The 15,733-nt window shown below is 40.7% G+C and overlaps 2 protein-coding genes across 7 annotated transcripts in view; both read left to right on the top strand.

Moving 5' to 3' along the window:
- Positions 1 to 13,146, top strand: part of LOC110039882 (putative ATP-dependent RNA helicase DDX46) — a 31,922-nt gene extending 18,776 nt beyond the window's left edge. For all 6 annotated transcript variants that reach the window (XM_089284203.1, XM_089284202.1, XM_089284201.1 and 3 more), the window contains 22 exons: positions 211 to 289; positions 685 to 767; positions 1,741 to 1,854; positions 2,188 to 2,238; positions 2,591 to 2,657; positions 3,074 to 3,169; positions 4,035 to 4,099; positions 4,277 to 4,380; positions 6,276 to 6,338; positions 6,713 to 6,734; positions 7,145 to 7,222; positions 7,530 to 7,572; positions 8,158 to 8,219; positions 8,596 to 8,655; positions 8,837 to 8,933; positions 9,163 to 9,227; positions 9,384 to 9,449; positions 10,028 to 10,201; positions 10,819 to 10,888; positions 11,190 to 11,240; positions 11,556 to 11,629; positions 12,469 to 13,146. In XM_089284203.1, coding sequence (XP_089140329.1) covers positions 211 to 289; positions 685 to 767; positions 1,741 to 1,854; positions 2,188 to 2,238; positions 2,591 to 2,657; positions 3,074 to 3,169; positions 4,035 to 4,099; positions 4,277 to 4,380; positions 6,276 to 6,338; positions 6,713 to 6,734; positions 7,145 to 7,222; positions 7,530 to 7,572; positions 8,158 to 8,219; positions 8,596 to 8,655; positions 8,837 to 8,933; positions 9,163 to 9,227; positions 9,384 to 9,449; positions 10,028 to 10,201; positions 10,819 to 10,888; positions 11,190 to 11,240; positions 11,556 to 11,629; positions 12,469 to 12,516 — 1,632 coding nt within the window. In that variant the 3' untranslated portion in view covers positions 12,517 to 13,146. The remainder of the gene's footprint in view (positions 1 to 210; positions 290 to 684; positions 768 to 1,740; positions 1,855 to 2,187; positions 2,239 to 2,590; positions 2,658 to 3,073; positions 3,170 to 4,034; positions 4,100 to 4,276; positions 4,381 to 6,275; positions 6,339 to 6,712; positions 6,735 to 7,144; positions 7,223 to 7,529; positions 7,573 to 8,157; positions 8,220 to 8,595; positions 8,656 to 8,836; positions 8,934 to 9,162; positions 9,228 to 9,383; positions 9,450 to 10,027; positions 10,202 to 10,818; positions 10,889 to 11,189; positions 11,241 to 11,555; positions 11,630 to 12,468) is intronic.
- Positions 4,799 to 6,261, top strand: LOC149114719 (uncharacterized). Its single transcript, XM_089283878.1, has 2 exons — positions 4,799 to 5,104; positions 5,200 to 6,261. Exons 1-2 carry the CDS (start codon positions 4,799 to 4,801, stop codon positions 5,608 to 5,610), a joined length of 717 nt encoding a protein of 238 aa, XP_089140004.1. The 3' UTR covers positions 5,611 to 6,261.
- Positions 13,147 to 15,733: the final 2,587 nt, after the last annotated feature.

Raw genomic sequence — 15,733 nt, 5'->3', positions numbered from 1 at the left:
AATTTTCGGTTGAATGGTTCACTCTTCTGAAATTCAACAATTTCCGTATTTTTCTGGAAACTTTTCCAGGAAATATTTCTGTACCATTTGCCACCGTTTCGAAAATTTCGGAATTGTTGGTTGAATGAAAAGCGCCCAAGGTCCTGAGTACTACATGTAGTTCTGTTTTTCCCGTTTCAACTCTTTTTTTTTCTTACATTTTCCATTCAGATTGCAGAACTAAAGCGTGGAGCAGAAATTATTGTTTGCACTCCTGGTAGAATGATCGACATGCTGACAGCCAATAATGGTAAAAGATGTTACTGTTAGCTCATGTTATTCTTAAGCAGTTAATGTTTTGTTGTGTTACATTTTGTGAAGTGTTCATCATACAACGCACGCTTTGATTTGTTGTGATGCTTTGTAACCACACAGTTGCATAGCCTGATGGAACCAGTTAAGAAGTTTGGGAGAATTCAAAAGTATATAGGTAAACCCTAACCTGCGGCTCAAGTGAATTCTCCTAAACTTTCCGTCAGATTTTGCAAACACATGAACCATTTCGTATTAAAATCCCACTTCTTGTGAATTAAATTTTATTATGTCTTACGGGGTATTTTATTTGTTGTATGTAGTTATTTTTTCAATGAACTGATTAAAAAATAGTTTTCTTCTTACATATCTCGTTGTTCAAACATGTTTCAGGTCGGGTGACAAATTGTCGCCGTTGTACATATTTAGTCCTGGATGAAGCGGACAGGATGTTTGATATGGGGTTTGAACCTCAGGCAAGTTTAACATCTTCACTGCCAAATTCTTATAGGTTGTTTACCATTTACAGACCCTTTACACGAGGAAACCGGGTGGTTCACAGTTTCGGCAAAAGCAGCCGCGTATAGGGGATAAAAGCAAATGGTACGCACGTTTTCCGTTTGGATTTTCCGGTTGAGAATTTTGGACTACCTTTCAAGACATTCCGTTTATTTTGGAAATTTTCCGTTTGGGAAAACCAATTACATCCCAACCTAAATTTCCGTATTTTTCTGTAAATGGTAAACAACTTCTATCACCTAAATGTGAGATTTTTATCAAGATGCATTGCTTAATATTTATGACTAGGAGCTTTTCGTTTGCATCTAGGCGGTCTTGTGTGTTTTTTTCTGCTTCATAAGAATAGAAAGTTATTTCCATTGGCCTTGAGGTCAGCGTAGTCTTGTGTATGAAGAACAGTGGAAGGTAAGAACTTAGTTTAACTCAGTTGCAAGCTGCTACAATGTTTATCGCCACAACTTTTAATGCCGTCTTTTTACCAAGGGCGATTGCTTTCCCTGTTTGGGGACGGGGGGGGGGGGGGTGCTTTTCAAATGAAATAACCAAATGAGGAGGCTCTCAGTTGCTATGGATACACTGTCTTTGGCACACTGATAAAGCTTAGAATGAACTTGAGTGGAATCTTGTACAATCAATACCGTTATAAGCAGCACTGAGAAAGTGAAACGTTGTTTTTAACTGAAGTGCGTACAAGACTTTCCTCTTTTTCATCAACGTGTCTCAAGATTTGAAGTGAAAAATCTTGGCCTTCGAAATAACGATCAGACGGTGTTTGGAAGGTTCTGAGTAAATGTGTGGAAGGTTGAAGTATTATTGAGAGCCACCTTGTATTTGCTTTAAAGCCGAGAGGCCAATATCTTTTCCTCACAGTTTGTACAGGTGATTGTCACAGTTCATTGACATTATGACACCCTTTTGTTCTCTATTTAGGTGATGAGAATTATCGACTGCATCAGACCGGACAAGCAGACAGTCATGTTCTCAGCTACTTTCCCGCGTCAGATGGAAGCCCTGGCCAGAAAGATCCTCACTAAACCAATTGAGGTGAGGTGTTTTCATCTCACGAGTTCATGAACATAATTAAAAAATACGCTGTTTAAACCAAGTACTGAAGTTCGGTTTTTGTGAAAGTGGGAACCAATCGTGACTAATCGTGACTTACTGAGATTTCCCGCGCTGGGCAGTGCTGGGCGCTTGTCGCATATTTTCCCGCGCTTGGCAAGGGTCGCATGTTTTCCCGCGCTTGGTACCGGTTAAATGCTTTCCCGCGCACGTGACCGGTTACATGTTTTTCCCCGTTTGTCTTCATTCAGAGATAATGTTTATTTTATTATGCATTGAGCGTTTTTTCATTGGGGTTTTATTCTGTTGTTCCAGATACAAGTTGGGGGTCGAAGTATTGTTTGCTCAGATGTACAACAAAATGTGGTATGTATTGGAATCTGATAAGTTTTGTTTTCAGTTTTGTTAATTTATTATAAACGCTTACCATTTGTACTGCATAGAGATTTTCGTCCAGTGCAACGTTTTTTCCAACGAGAAAACGGAGCCAAGTGGAAGAAGGTCATACCACTCGGTAGTTTCAGTTTTATTTTTATAACACTGACTGCTCTGAGCCTAGATTGCAACAATCGTGGCACCTTTGGTGAAAATTTCAAAACTTTGTACCGTGAAATTCACTGAACCAGATTTTCCCAAGAAGCTGCAAGAAGGCTGGGTTTGTAAATATTTCGTAGTCACTTACCTTTGTTTTATGTGCATCATTGTTTTGCTTTCTTAGATTGTTATTGAAGAAGATGACAAGTTCTTGAAGCTACTTGAGTTGCTTGGAATTTACCAGGAACAAGGTAAACATTGGGCTTTCAGCTGGAAACGCTGCGGAATCTGTTGTAAAGTTGTACGGTAAAGAAAGTGTAACCAAGATTGGTTTTGCTTCAAGAATTAACTGTAGTGAAACATTTTAATCCAATCTCGCCGATATTCTTAAAAGAAAAGTTCCTGCCGAACTCAAGAAAACGACTGAAATAAGTGTTTCAAGTGCTAAGCTTGATTCAGGTACAGCGCGGTGTGTTTCAGCATGATTATCCTAGGGTAGGCGGCTGGGGCGGTGTTTCAAATACAAATTGTAAGAAGGTACAAGAAATTTTAATATACTTGTCGTAAAATGTTTCTTTCAGTTATTGACATTACTGAATGAACTACTTACATTTAAATCTGTATGAGGTTTTAGCTTGATTTGTTTTTTGTTGTTGTTCTCTTTTAGGTAGCGCTTTGGTATTCGTCGAAAAGCAAGAAAAAGCTGACATGCTGTTTAAAGATCTCCTGAAAACCTCTTATCCTTGTCTATCTCTCCATGGAGGTAAGATTCGATATTCACACCCTTACATAGTTTTCTTCTCGGGTCCCGTGCACACTACGCCGGAAAAATTTGAAAACGGAGCTTTATTTCTCAGTTCGGTTAGGCCTACCGTCCACACTAATCCGTCACGAAAAAGGAACTTTTCGAAAACGCTCTTCAAACCAGAGGAATTTGAAAACGCCGGCTTTTCGTTTTCGCGTGGACCGAAAACATATTGAAAACGGATATTTTTGAAAACAATGGCGTCACAATAATCGTGTGACTTCTCTGCCTGAGTTTTTCTCAAGCACAAATCCTAAATAACCGATGATTGCTGTATTTTTAAATTCCTCCCGCGTACTGTTGATGGGGCCTCAGTCTTCAGTTTGATCGTCACCCGACACACGTCAGTGATGACCCCAATATCACCCTTGGAGAAGAAAATTAACGTTACGGGCTGTAGAAGTTCTATATAAGCGCTCGTATCCTTTCTTTTACAACGGTGGCCTAATGGTCAGCGCGGTGGACTCCTGATCGAGCGGTCCGGATTTCAACCCTGGCTGAGGTCATTGTGTTGTGTTCTTGGGCATGACACTTAATTCTCACAGTGTCTTCCTCTCCATCGAGTAGTATAAATGGGTACTGGCGAACTGTGACAGAAGCCTGGCAAAATGCTGGGGCGGGGTGAGGGGAAGTTACGTGCAAAAGACGTGTCTGTCGTTCGTAAATTCGCTCGTGTGCCAAAGCCAAAAGTCATCGACAGAGCTTGTGTGCAGAACCCAAAGACTAGAGCCTGCTCGCAGGCTAGTTCGTTAGAGACGTAAGAGCTATGCTTTGTTTGGAATTTTTGGTAAACCTGCTGCTCCACTTTTGTGTGTTGTTTCAGGTATGGACCAGTTTGATCGTGATAGCACAATAGCCGACTTCAAGAATGGAGTGACAAACTTAATGGTAAGATCATAACCAATAATTAGAGCCTGCTTCTCAAGAGACTAAGTGGCCTTGTTCTAGGTTCTCAGCTACAATTGTGGCATCATTGAAATTAAACTAGAAACTGAGAACCTCCCAGGAGTGTCTAGATGAGGAGCCTCTTCAACTTTGACACCATAATTTTTCACGATTCTTTAGATTGCAACTTCAGTTGCCGCGAGAGGTCTGGATGTGAAACAGCTGATCCTAGTGGTGAACTATGACTGTCCAAATCACTATGAAGACTATGTACATAGATGCGGGTGAGTGCTGTAGAGACTTTGAGCATGCGTTACTATCCTTACAGAAACTCGAACGAGAAGCGGAAAAATCGCCACAGAAAGACTAGCTTTTATACTTGAGTATTCATGATGTAGAAAAGAATTACTTGCAAAAGAATCAGGGACCGTTCATTTTTTAAGGGATAGGGGGGGGGGGCTGGTGGGATTTGGGGGAGTGTCAGTGGGAAATTGAATGACCCCCGCAGCTTGCCAATTTTTTCACATGACCCCTCCTCAAAAGGAATTCTTTGGGGGATGACCCCCCCCCCCCCCACCTGGCCATCTCGAAAAAAAGTTACATCTGGTATTTTATAGATAAATACGTTCAAATGCCACTACACGTATCTTGATGTCATATTAACTGTTACATTTCACTTGACAAGTGAATATTTACAAATTTATGAAGAAAGCTGTTTTGCACACATCTCATCTAAATGGACGAAAATTGTACAACGCTATAACAAAACAAAAAGAGGCCTTTGAGAAACTGAATGGTCTGTTAAAAAATTTGAAAGATCATGACTCCACGCTGTTCCAGGTCAATGGCATTACTCTAAAGCATGGCGAGAAATTCCACCACGATTTCAATGTGAAGCACATCGCTAGCGTTGAGGCGAAGCCGTTAAAGGTTTCACGGGAAATAGAAACCCTCGAAGAAAAGAAGAAGACCTTTGAACGGACCTTCAAGGGCCTTCAAGGAAACTATGTATCAAAGAAAAGAAAATTAAAAGAAAACCGCCGGAAATCAAAGAACAGAATCAATCAATCAATCAATCAATAACTTTATTAACGTATTAATTGCACAGAAAACGCAAACGGGTAGACAACAACATTCGTCGCGTGTATCACATCTGCGTTGCAAATCCCCTTGACAAAGAGCTTCCAAATTGTCTTCTTTATCCCCCTTCCCTGACAATCCCTGAAGCGTGCATAAACGTTGAAGCTGTGGCAACAATGCTGTTTAGACGGGATGCAAAATTAATCGCTTACCTACTGCAAGCAAACTATTTTCGCAATGCGGCAGGAAGCAGGATGTTCACCAATCTTGAGCTGGAAGTTAGGAACAGGGTGTACTGCATCCTGCATCCTGAAGATTATCACACGGATGATACGAGTGAAGAGGAAGATGATGATGAAGAGGAGGACGAGAACGACGAAGAGGAAGAGGAGAATGTCGAGGAGGAAGAGGAAGGAGACACCTTATTTCAGTGAACTGTACTCCACTGATTTCTCCACTGCGTTGAATGTACTACGGGCAATGTTTTTAAGAGTTTTATTCAGAACTATATTAAGGCATTACAAAGTACCGTATAGCACGAAATTTTTGTGGTAATTTTGTTTTGTAACTAAAAGTAAGAAAACGATCTCAGCAGTTCAAATAGTCGCTAGAACAACATTTCACCAATCAAAAACCTGTTGCTGTTGAAGCGCTGTTATTTGTAGTTGGTTTTATTGATATAAACGTTGCTAAGAATTTTTCTTCTTACTTTGAAACTGTTTCAGAATATTAAAGATGTTTATATTTCGTGAAAAAAGCAGGAGAATTTCTCATCAATTTATGAAAACTTCATACTACTTTTTCATCGCTTTTTTTTCGCTTGACCCCCCTTTTTCTTCATTTTTTTGGGCGGCCCCCCTTTGAAGCCATTTTTTTTCGCGTGGCCCCCCCAAATCCCACCAGCCCCCGCTATCCCTTAAAAAATGAACGGTCCCTCAACGGAGTCAAATTTGATAGATAGTTCTTCACTGGGAAGTATGAATTTGAGTTTTCATGTTTCTATTCATCGTTTTGTTAACTTTCCCCGCAGAGTTTGGATCGAACATGCGGGCAAATCTGTCGTGTGTGATGAAAAAATAGTTTTGTTGTTTTTATCCAGGCGAACTGGTCGAGCGGGAAGGAAAGGAACTTCATACACCTTTGTCACTTCAGAACAGGGAAGGTAAAGCCAGCGCTATAGATGTTGTCTTGTTTTACGAAATCGCTGAAAAGTTACTAATCAAAGTAGACACAATGCACCATACTCTTCCCTTGTTCGAGAGACGACAATTCGATACTGACGAGATACAGAGATCCGTGTCGTGTGGTGATTGGTTGTTTCTTGTTTCTGAATGTTCGCGCGCAAATAACCAATTACACGGATCTCTGTAGTACTACGTCATCGGTTTGGAATATTTGGGGTCGAATCTTACGCGTCTCTTGAGCGGGAGAAGAACTGAGCTCGAGAAAAGAGTCAGTCTGTTTACATAAGGAAAAGTTGTTAAGTTGAATTGAAGTCTGTCGCCGATTATGTTCTTGTTTTTACTCTCATGACAGGCACGCAGGTGATGTCATTAAGGTAAGAATTTTGCAAGTTTATTTTTGTCTTGTGTTTCTCGTTTTTGTGTGTGTGTGTGTGTGTTTCTTGTTTTTTTTTTTTCTCCGACTGGAGATTTTTTGGATTTCTGGGGAATTGTTAGCCAACAGTGTTCCAGATAAGCAAGGGGTCTCAGGTCAAAAACCCGACAAGGTCAGCAACATGACCCGACAAATTAATAGAAAATTTATGATGATTTGGTGGGAGCATTCGAGATTGACCCGTTGGAATTCCTCATTGACACCATACCTTGAAAACTTATCTGGAACCCTGGCCGATAGGGCAGTTTGAAAAAGAGTGCTATTGCAGAGAGGGATATCTTGTCATGGAGATTTCTCTGTTCTTTCCAACATGTGACAGTTCAATATTTTTTTTCTGTGTACAATGTCTAGGCATTGGAATCGTCCACGGCCGAAGTTCCAGATGACTTACGGAAATTATGGCATGATTATACAGAGGAGAGGAAAGCGGTAAGATTCCATTGCCGTCTTTGCTTCAGTGTAAACAGGGTTCGTACAGGTCATGAGAAACCTGGAAAGTCATGGAATTAATAATTTCAATTTCCAGGCCTGGAAAGTCATGGAATTTTAGGGAGGGTCTTGGAAAATGTTGACAATTCTGGATTGGTTGTCATTGCTTGGTTTGAAATGTAGACAGAGAAGTCAAAGTAGTCACGTGACAATGAATTGTTTGTCAACTCTCTGATTGGTTGAGAAGCTTTGAGCCTGTACTTGTAAAAGTCGTTTTTTGTTGACTTTTTTCTTGAATCCCTCGTAGGAAGGAAAGAACGTTGTCAAAAACAGTGGCTTCACCGGAAAAGGTTTGTGCTTTTAATGAGTTCAGGGGAAAAAGTGGAACAATGAGAAATTTAGCATGTGTCTTGAACCTATTAAGATGTGCAATGGTTCATGTTCCGCTCATGCTCAACTTAAAGGACCTACGTCACAGTTTGCGGTTTGTAATCTGTGTTAATCTTCGCCACCATTAACCATCTTTGTTCCTTTTTGATTTATCGTCATTTCTTTGGTGTTTTTTTAACTTAGTAAACTACTATTTTCAGTTTTCCTTCAATTTGAAGGTAATTTTGTACGTGGCCAATACAACTTAAAATACCGTGACTGAGCTCTTTTAATAATATACCAAGAAAATAATCGCAGCAACACTGAGCCAGTTTTAGAAGATCTTCCGGTTTATGTCGGAACTCTTGCGTCACTTGCCGATAACAAACTTTCATGTCATTTTCGCTGCATGTGACAGCAAAACATCGCTTTCAACCTTTTGGAGACGACTTTCTCGAAGTAATTCTCAGTGAAAGACCATTCATTTATTTCAATGCTTTTGCAAAGCCTTTGACATGTTTATGTATAACTGAGTGCAATAGGCAATAACAAAATCTTTTTTACAGGATTCAAGTTTAACGACGAAGAGGCGGCTAAAGTTAACGAGGCGAAAAAGATTCAGAAATGGGTAGGTACATGGTGCTCTTTTAATGCACGCTTTCTAAGGCTGTGTAAACACTTGGCGCCCAACTACTGGTGTCTGGGCACTGACACAAAATAGTGTTGCGTTCAAGTGCCCAAGTCAAGCTCAAGTGCCATTAAGTGGCTAAGTAAAAGGTCGAGACCTTGTACCTGGGCATGGACACTGTGCCTGAATTCTGGGGTGAGTACTTGGAAAAAAAAAAGTGTATTCACATTAGTGCCCAGCAAAAATCCTGCCCAGTTACCGTGCAGTGCTAGGCCACCAATTGTGAACAGAATCTCAAAGAATATGTCAGTTTTCTGCAGGTCGCATATTCTCGTACAACTAAATCAAATCCAATTTTTTTTCCTTTTCTTTACAGGCTCTTGGTCTTCAAGACTCTGATGATGAGGCTGAAGCTGAAGAGAAGGCTGTGGAGGAAGTGAGTCTGGAATTTCTTTGTCGCCAGTACAGTTGAACCTATTTTGAGCTCCCGGGGGAAAAGAAAATAGTTCGAAATAATGAGGAATTCGAAATAACCCAGTTTGAATTAAAGGGGTCTAATTTTCTTGTTTCTTAACGTGTTGTTGCTTTTGTTTTGCTTTTTCTTATTTTTACATCAGATTGACAAACAATTGGATGCTGTGTTCAGTAAAGGAAAACCGCACATCAAGAAAGCGGCGCCAGTAGGAGGCGAACAGATCAAAGGCGAACAACAAGGTAGGAATCGACGGTTAATCTTCGGCAAGTTGTTATGGCAACCTGATAAAGTGCTGGTGGGGGTAACTCTACGATAGACTAGCATCCCTAGCATCCCATCCAGGGGTGGGGATAGCCACAGCCTTAGCAACGTTATGTTACAAAAGTTGAGCACCGAAAGGACTGACCACAGTGTAATACTGTTTTGGGTGAATATTTGATGGCAATGCTGTTCTTGCTCGTGTTTCAGCTAAACTTAACTTGGCCACAAGCATCGCAGCTAAAATCAACCAGAAGATCATCGCCGGAACAAATGTGAGTACAAAGAACAATAAATTCGTTTATTTTGAATGAGCTCTTTCGGGAATAGGAGGGTCGTGACTAATATAGAAGTGGCGAGGCTGGAAATCGAAGGCGTTTATTTGGTTTTAGTGAGTCATCTGAATAAATGATTTTATTTGTTTATCACAGAACATGGACCCGACTCAGCAAGCTGCCAGTCAGATTATCAAAGGAGGAACTGTCACTGCTCTTACCGTGAGTATCAAGTTTTGTCACGCAATGCCTCTCTCAGCGTTACGTGACAACAAACTGCATCCGTAAAAGTTAGAATCAAATATTCGTTCGGCTTCACATGCATGCAAGCGAGGTCAGTGGATCAATTCAATCCTGAAATGAAGCTGTTGCTTCGTTTTGGTTTTAAGCCGCTGACCTCAGTAACTGATAGCTGAGAGAACTATATTACGTGACGCCTCCTGGTCACGGAATTTATTCTCTTCTTCAATCATAGGAGGAGAATCAAATATTCGTTCGGCTTCACATGCATGCAAGCGAGGTCAGTGGATCAATTCAATCCTGAAATGAAGCTGTTGCTTCGTTTTGGTTTTAAGCCGCTGACCTCAGTAACTGATAGCTGAGAGAACTATATTACGTGACGCCTCCTGGTCACGGAATTTATTCTCTTCTTCAATCATAGGAGGAGAAAATTAAACGTTGGGTTTTCAATTTGAATGGAACAAAAAGGTTGGGTTTGCAAACTGGTTGAGGGGGAAGTTTAATATTTCTCCCTGTCTCTTGGTTGGTTCGCATTACATCTGTTGTGTTGTCTCGCATAGGGTCTTGGGCTAGCCAAGCAGCTAGCCGAGAAGATTCATGGGAAGATCGGTTATGAAGCTCCAGTGGAGGAGACAAAGCAGGACGAGAAACAGACTGAGAATGAACAGCGATACGAGGATGAGGTAGAAATCAATGACTTCCCACAGACTGCCAGGTGGAAAGTTACTTCTAAGGTATGTGTAGAGTGCTTTCACCAATCATGGAGGCAAATTATTTAAAAGTACCGAGGCAACATTCATTGCTTTGGAAATACAGAGCTCTCAGAGGAAAAGAGGGAAAAAAATTACAGGTAAATACCGCCATTTCGAACTCTCAGGGGAAAAGAAAAATAGTTTGAAATAGCGAGATTTCGAAGTAGCCGATAGTAAATGACTGAAGGAAGATGGCTTTGAGTTCGAAGTAACGGGGAATTCCAAATAACGGAGTTTTATTAGCGGGGTCCAACTGTCCGTAATTGTATTTTCTTACCACGACTTGCGGAGGCTTAGCTGTTCTATTACAATGTGGATAATCTATAGTTCGTGTAGACTGCGTTTAGACGCGGTGGAACAAGGGAGTCTTTACGTTGAGCTCGGCTTAAACCATGGCTTTCTTAAGGCTGTCTAAATGTGGTTTTAATGTTTTTGGCTTGGCTCACGTTCCGTGATTGGCTATCGCTCGTATTGAGTTTTAAGACGATGAAGCGATATTCCGTATGTTTTATAAAGTCGAGAAGTGGACGAGTGTGGCATGTTTGTTCAGGTAACAATGTGGAATGCCCCTACTCAAAACATTCGATTTCTTTTTTTAGGAAACAATTATGAACATAACTGAAGTGTCCGAGGCCGCCATAACAGTCCGTGGAACGTTCTTTCCTCCAGGTAAAGATAAAATTTTACTTTTTCCTCGACAGAGAATCTTTCTACCTCAAAGATAACTGAATTAGACTAAAACAATTTCGAACGGACCCACTTGTAAGTATAATTCAAAGATAAAGCACGCAGTTAATGAATTTCCTCAAGATTATTAACGGATGCAGCCTCAAATAGTCCAGGCGTTATTTGGGTGGTCACGCAACGTTTCTCCACACAAACGCGTTGCGTGACGACGCAATAACGGCTCCGAAAGAAACGGCATAACGTCCCATGCAAGTGATCATTTTTGTTGTTTCCTTTTCTTTAGGAAAAGAACCCAAGGCAGAAGGCGAGAGGAAAATCTATTTATATATTGAAGGTAAGTAAGGTAATATTATGAGACTGACTAGAATCTTTACTTCTTTACTGTCATGATAAATGTTTTCGTGAATCTCACTGCTGAATAACCCTTGGAATAGAAAATTTTCCTTATTTCCACACATCTCGTTCAGCGTTAGCTCGAGAATTTAATAGCACATCAAGAAACTATTCTTTAATTAATGATTTTTGTTATCCTTGTTTCCTGTCAAGAGAAGTTATCTTTCGATTAGTAAGCCTGCGCATGAGCAAAGGAGCTAAGCTCAGTGACTGGATTCCAGACTCTACCTTAAGCTGTTGTTTGATTCGTTTCCAGGTCCTTCTGAACGTTCCATTCATCTAGCTAAAGTGGAAATAAAACGTGTCGTCAAAGAAGAGATGATAAGACTGGTAAGGAATTTTAGGATACTTACCCCCTTTACTCAGGTGGGGGGGGGGGAGGGTGTGAACGGAAGAGGGGAGAGGGGAGGGAGGGGACGGATTAAGGTCAGCGCCATACCAAAGGTTGTGTTTACTTGTCACGCTATCTGTCCTTCCAACTAGTGAAAAGACCGGGTGACGAGCCTCCAAAACATTTGCCTCTTGAAAAGCCTTCTGTGAGTCCAGGCACGGAAGGCTAAGATCAGAGCTAGGGAGTAGGTGCGTAGTAACTTTTCTTGGTCTGGGAACATTAAACCATGGAAACGGCGTTACCATGATAGTTGGAAGGGGAGAAAATATTTCCTGCGCTTTCCCACAAAACGAAATCGTTAGACCTCCTTATCTCTTGCTCCTGTAATAACAGCTATCAAGACGCCAGTACCACAACTGCACGTACTCCTTCATTTCATACTATCCGCAACTAAGGAACGTTCAAAGCATAATAAACCTGATCCAGGATAAGAGGGAATTATCATTTCACTTTTTGCAAAATTTAGTAACTAAACGTTTCTTTTCCTGTTGCTTTCCTTTTCTGTTATGATTTTAATTATCTCAAACTATGCTCCAAAACAGCAATAGTGAAACACTTTAAACGAGAAAATTTTCTGCCTGGATTAGCTTTTCAGCTTGAATTAGCATAAATGAGCTCTCAATAACCGGGTTTATCGATATCTCTAAATTGAGGATGTTTTGGATAAGTGGTTGTTCTGTGATCCAGAGACGATTTTAAGTTGGGCGTAGTTATCGTGGTAGCCGACGACCTTAAAACAGAAATTGCTTTATTAATTCTTGTTTTTCTGTCTCATCAGGGGTCCTTCCGTGGTCCGCAGTCTACTGGCAGATACAAAGTGTTGTGAACGAAATCTTCCCCAGGCAACCATCCGTTCACCACATTATGCCGTTCTTCGCGATTCGCGCTTTTAGAGCAACAACGACAGCAGAATACGTGGTCTACCAGTCTATGGTTGAGCAAGACAATTATCAGCCACAATCTCTCGCCTTTGGACGTTTCTACGGTTTCTTTTAGTGTTTCTTAGATACAGCACAGTCTTTAAGCAGAAAAAATAGTCCCATTTTAAAACTGGCCAAGAAAAGTAGCAAAAGACGCATGCGTGCGGTGCCCTGTACCGCTTTTTTAAAATGAACCAACAACTTTTTTAAAATTTGTTTTCAAATTATAGTTCCCTTCGTATGTGTTGAAGTGTGTTGAACTGGATCTCATGTTAATGGCATGCCTATTTCGAATATCACATCTTCCCGTTAAACTGATCGCAGAGGTTTTCTTACTTTTCTTGATTGAGTTAAATTTGCGTCCTCTCTTCAGTAAAGGAAAGAAGAAGCTATTGGGGCGAAGCTATTGGGACCAGAGTAAACAGGAAAGAAAAGCTGTTCGACTTGCCAACAAAAATGACTTTCCGCTCTTTGTAACGCCTGCGAGTATACCGTTTCTAGTCGAAAATACAATAAATTATTTTAGGTCCTAAGAACTGTGTTATAACTTGTGTTTTACCCATACTTTATTTTCCGTGAAATTTTTTTCCCTTCAATTTGGAATGTTTGGCAGACCCTATTTGGAATATCGGGTTTGAACCTAATCCAGAAACTCAGAAATTTAGCATGCATGACAGGTGGTTAGCGGGATAAGCGAGAGCGGTTTGGCGAAAGTGAAAGTATCAAGATCTCTTGTCAGACGAAATTTTTTTGTGTCCTCTCTTGTGGAATGGTAGTAGAGAGAAAAGCCCAGGGACTTAAGATTCGGTAGCAATTCTCATAACAGTATTTCTTTTCATCCCAAAATGGTCCTAAGACCAGCAGTAATTTCTAAGATTTCTGTTAACCGTAACTGAAGAAAATGAATTCATCGTTAGCCATGAGAAAGCTAAAGTGCCATCCGTTAGCCTTAAAGCTAGCTCCCATTGAGACCCTCTTATATTCCAAGGCAGCGTTTAACGTTAACTGACTCTGGTGGCTACGCTCAATTAGTAGAGTGCAAAATAATAGCCTAAGACTCTGAAAAGAGGGTGCTAGCGGAACAAGCGATAAAAAAAAGCCAAAACGTTTCTTATCTCTGCCATCTTGGTGGTTGTGCTCAGTGGCGCTCAAAACTATCCCGCTTATAGGTGAGTTGCATGCAAAGGCGGGTTCTGTTTTAACCCTCCTAGCTTGGTAGCCCTATTAGCCGGGGCACCCTGCCTTCATGTAAACGGAGCCTTAGAAATGATACCCTTTGAAGCTGCTGGGAAGCGCAGTGAAAGGGCTTCCTTACAGCGCATCACCATTGCTGCGGTTATTAAGGGATTGGGGAGGAAATTGGTGGAGACAAGGAACTCAATTTACACGCTCTTTTTCACACGCTCTGGCACCGGCACAAAATAGTGTTGTATTCACACATTAAGATCCCAAGTACCCAAGCACCATCTACATCTAGTGGCCGAGTACAAGGTCTCTTATACCTGGCCGAGGGAACTAGGCCGAATTCTGGTGTGGTACCAATAATGTTCTCCACTAGTGTTCTCAAGCTAGCGTTGCATGACGGTCGTAACACTACCTTAGATGGAGTGATACTTGTCAGCACCCCTGATCGCTCGGCCGTTCAATATAAAGTTAACATGGACGTTTTCCTACCTTGCCTCTAGGCAAAGGGCGACAAAAAGGCAGCTAAAGGCTTTATGGTTGTTTACCATTTACTCGAAAAAACCGGTTGGTCGACAGTTGAAGTAAATGGGACGCGTCAAATCCCGAATGGTAATTTTCACGGGGATGCGCTCGTTTCATCTCCACGACTTTTTCGAAAACTCCCGTATTCCCGAGAAAATTTCCAAGAATCCACAGGTCCTGGAGACGAGGCGAGACATCAGTAGGTCTTCAAGGATATCTAGAGAGAAGAAGCATTTGGCCCCTTAATTAGACATTTTAAATTATATTTATTATTATTTTTCTTGTTTCTTATAACCTTGATTGAGGATGGATAGATCTGATCACTGCGCGCGCGACTTATTAAATCTCGTCATCATGCTTAATATGATAATGAGGTTTTGTGACGAAACAAAGGAAAGTTGGATCTTCTCCGAAAAGAAGTGAAAATGTTTACCGTTACATATTGTGGCGTTCTCGCTGCACAGGCGCTTAGTCGCTATTTTTTCCCAAGTGATTTGAATAAAAACAAAACAAATGTAAAATCAAGGTAAGTCGAACTTTGAAAATTTGATTTCTAGCCATAAAAACAGAGGTTCGCTCGTGTGCTAGAACACGAGGGCGGACGAAAAGAACTTTTGTACTGAAAGGTGAAAGATTCTCGAGTCTTCGGTTAAACGAATTTTAAGTTAATCATGTTAGAGATACACTAACAGATGATCAGATGGCAATGAACGCAAGAAAAGTCAATCGTGCAACGAAAGAGGAAACCTAGGTAAAATACATGAAAATAAAGCCTCGCGCTCGGAACCATAAAAATCAACCACGAACCAAACCCAAACCAATTTGACAAACGTGCGCTTCCTTTCACAGTGTAAAGTCATCAAAAAAGAACAAATCAAGCTTTAAAACTGTAAAGGTAAGTAACTCGTATTAAATTAGTTTTTTTTTTTAAATAGGAGAGTTTTTTATCGGGAATGTAAAGTGCGCTCAGTATAAGCTGAAGCAAGTGCTCGTGCAAATGACATGAAAACCGGCAAACAAACAAGTCAGGATGTAATCGAATTTCCCAACTTATCTGGTTAAAGAAACCTGCCATGTGAAATAGAGCTGTACAGCACAGACATGGAGAAAGGAAATTTTACAGGAAAGCAACTGACAGGAAAACCAAAGCTGATTTCAAATTTTATCGCGGCTCCCAATCAAAGCAACAACCGACAATAAACTTTTGCGTAAAAAACAAGAATGAAATTTCTTGTGGAAAAAAATTATTTCACATGTAAGGCCGATAAGCGGAAATTTAAAGAACCTTGAAAAAGTTACTTAAAGTGCCGATAATGTCAAAAAATGTTTTCGCTCATCTAATTCTACATTTCACCTAATGAACTTTTGCGAAAAAATTTTTCGATTTGGATAAAATGCAATTTTTTTAAATAAGTT

This window comes from Orbicella faveolata, unplaced genomic scaffold (assembly GCF_042242905.1).
Source record: "Orbicella faveolata isolate gen_17 unplaced genomic scaffold, um_ofav_v1 contig_13, whole genome shotgun sequence".
Taxonomy (NCBI): domain Eukaryota; kingdom Metazoa; phylum Cnidaria; class Anthozoa; order Scleractinia; family Merulinidae; genus Orbicella; species Orbicella faveolata.
This window is presented reverse-complemented; position numbering and strand designations above follow the sequence as displayed.

Coding starts and splice junctions, on each gene's coding strand:
- LOC149114719 (XM_089283878.1), top strand. CDS start 4,799: ATGAAGAAAGCTGTTTTGCACACATCTCATCTAAATGGACGAAAATTG. Junction 5,105..5,199: donor AGGGCCTTCAAGGAAACTAT/GTATCAAAGAAA, acceptor ACGTATTAATTG/CACAGAAAACGCAAACGGGT.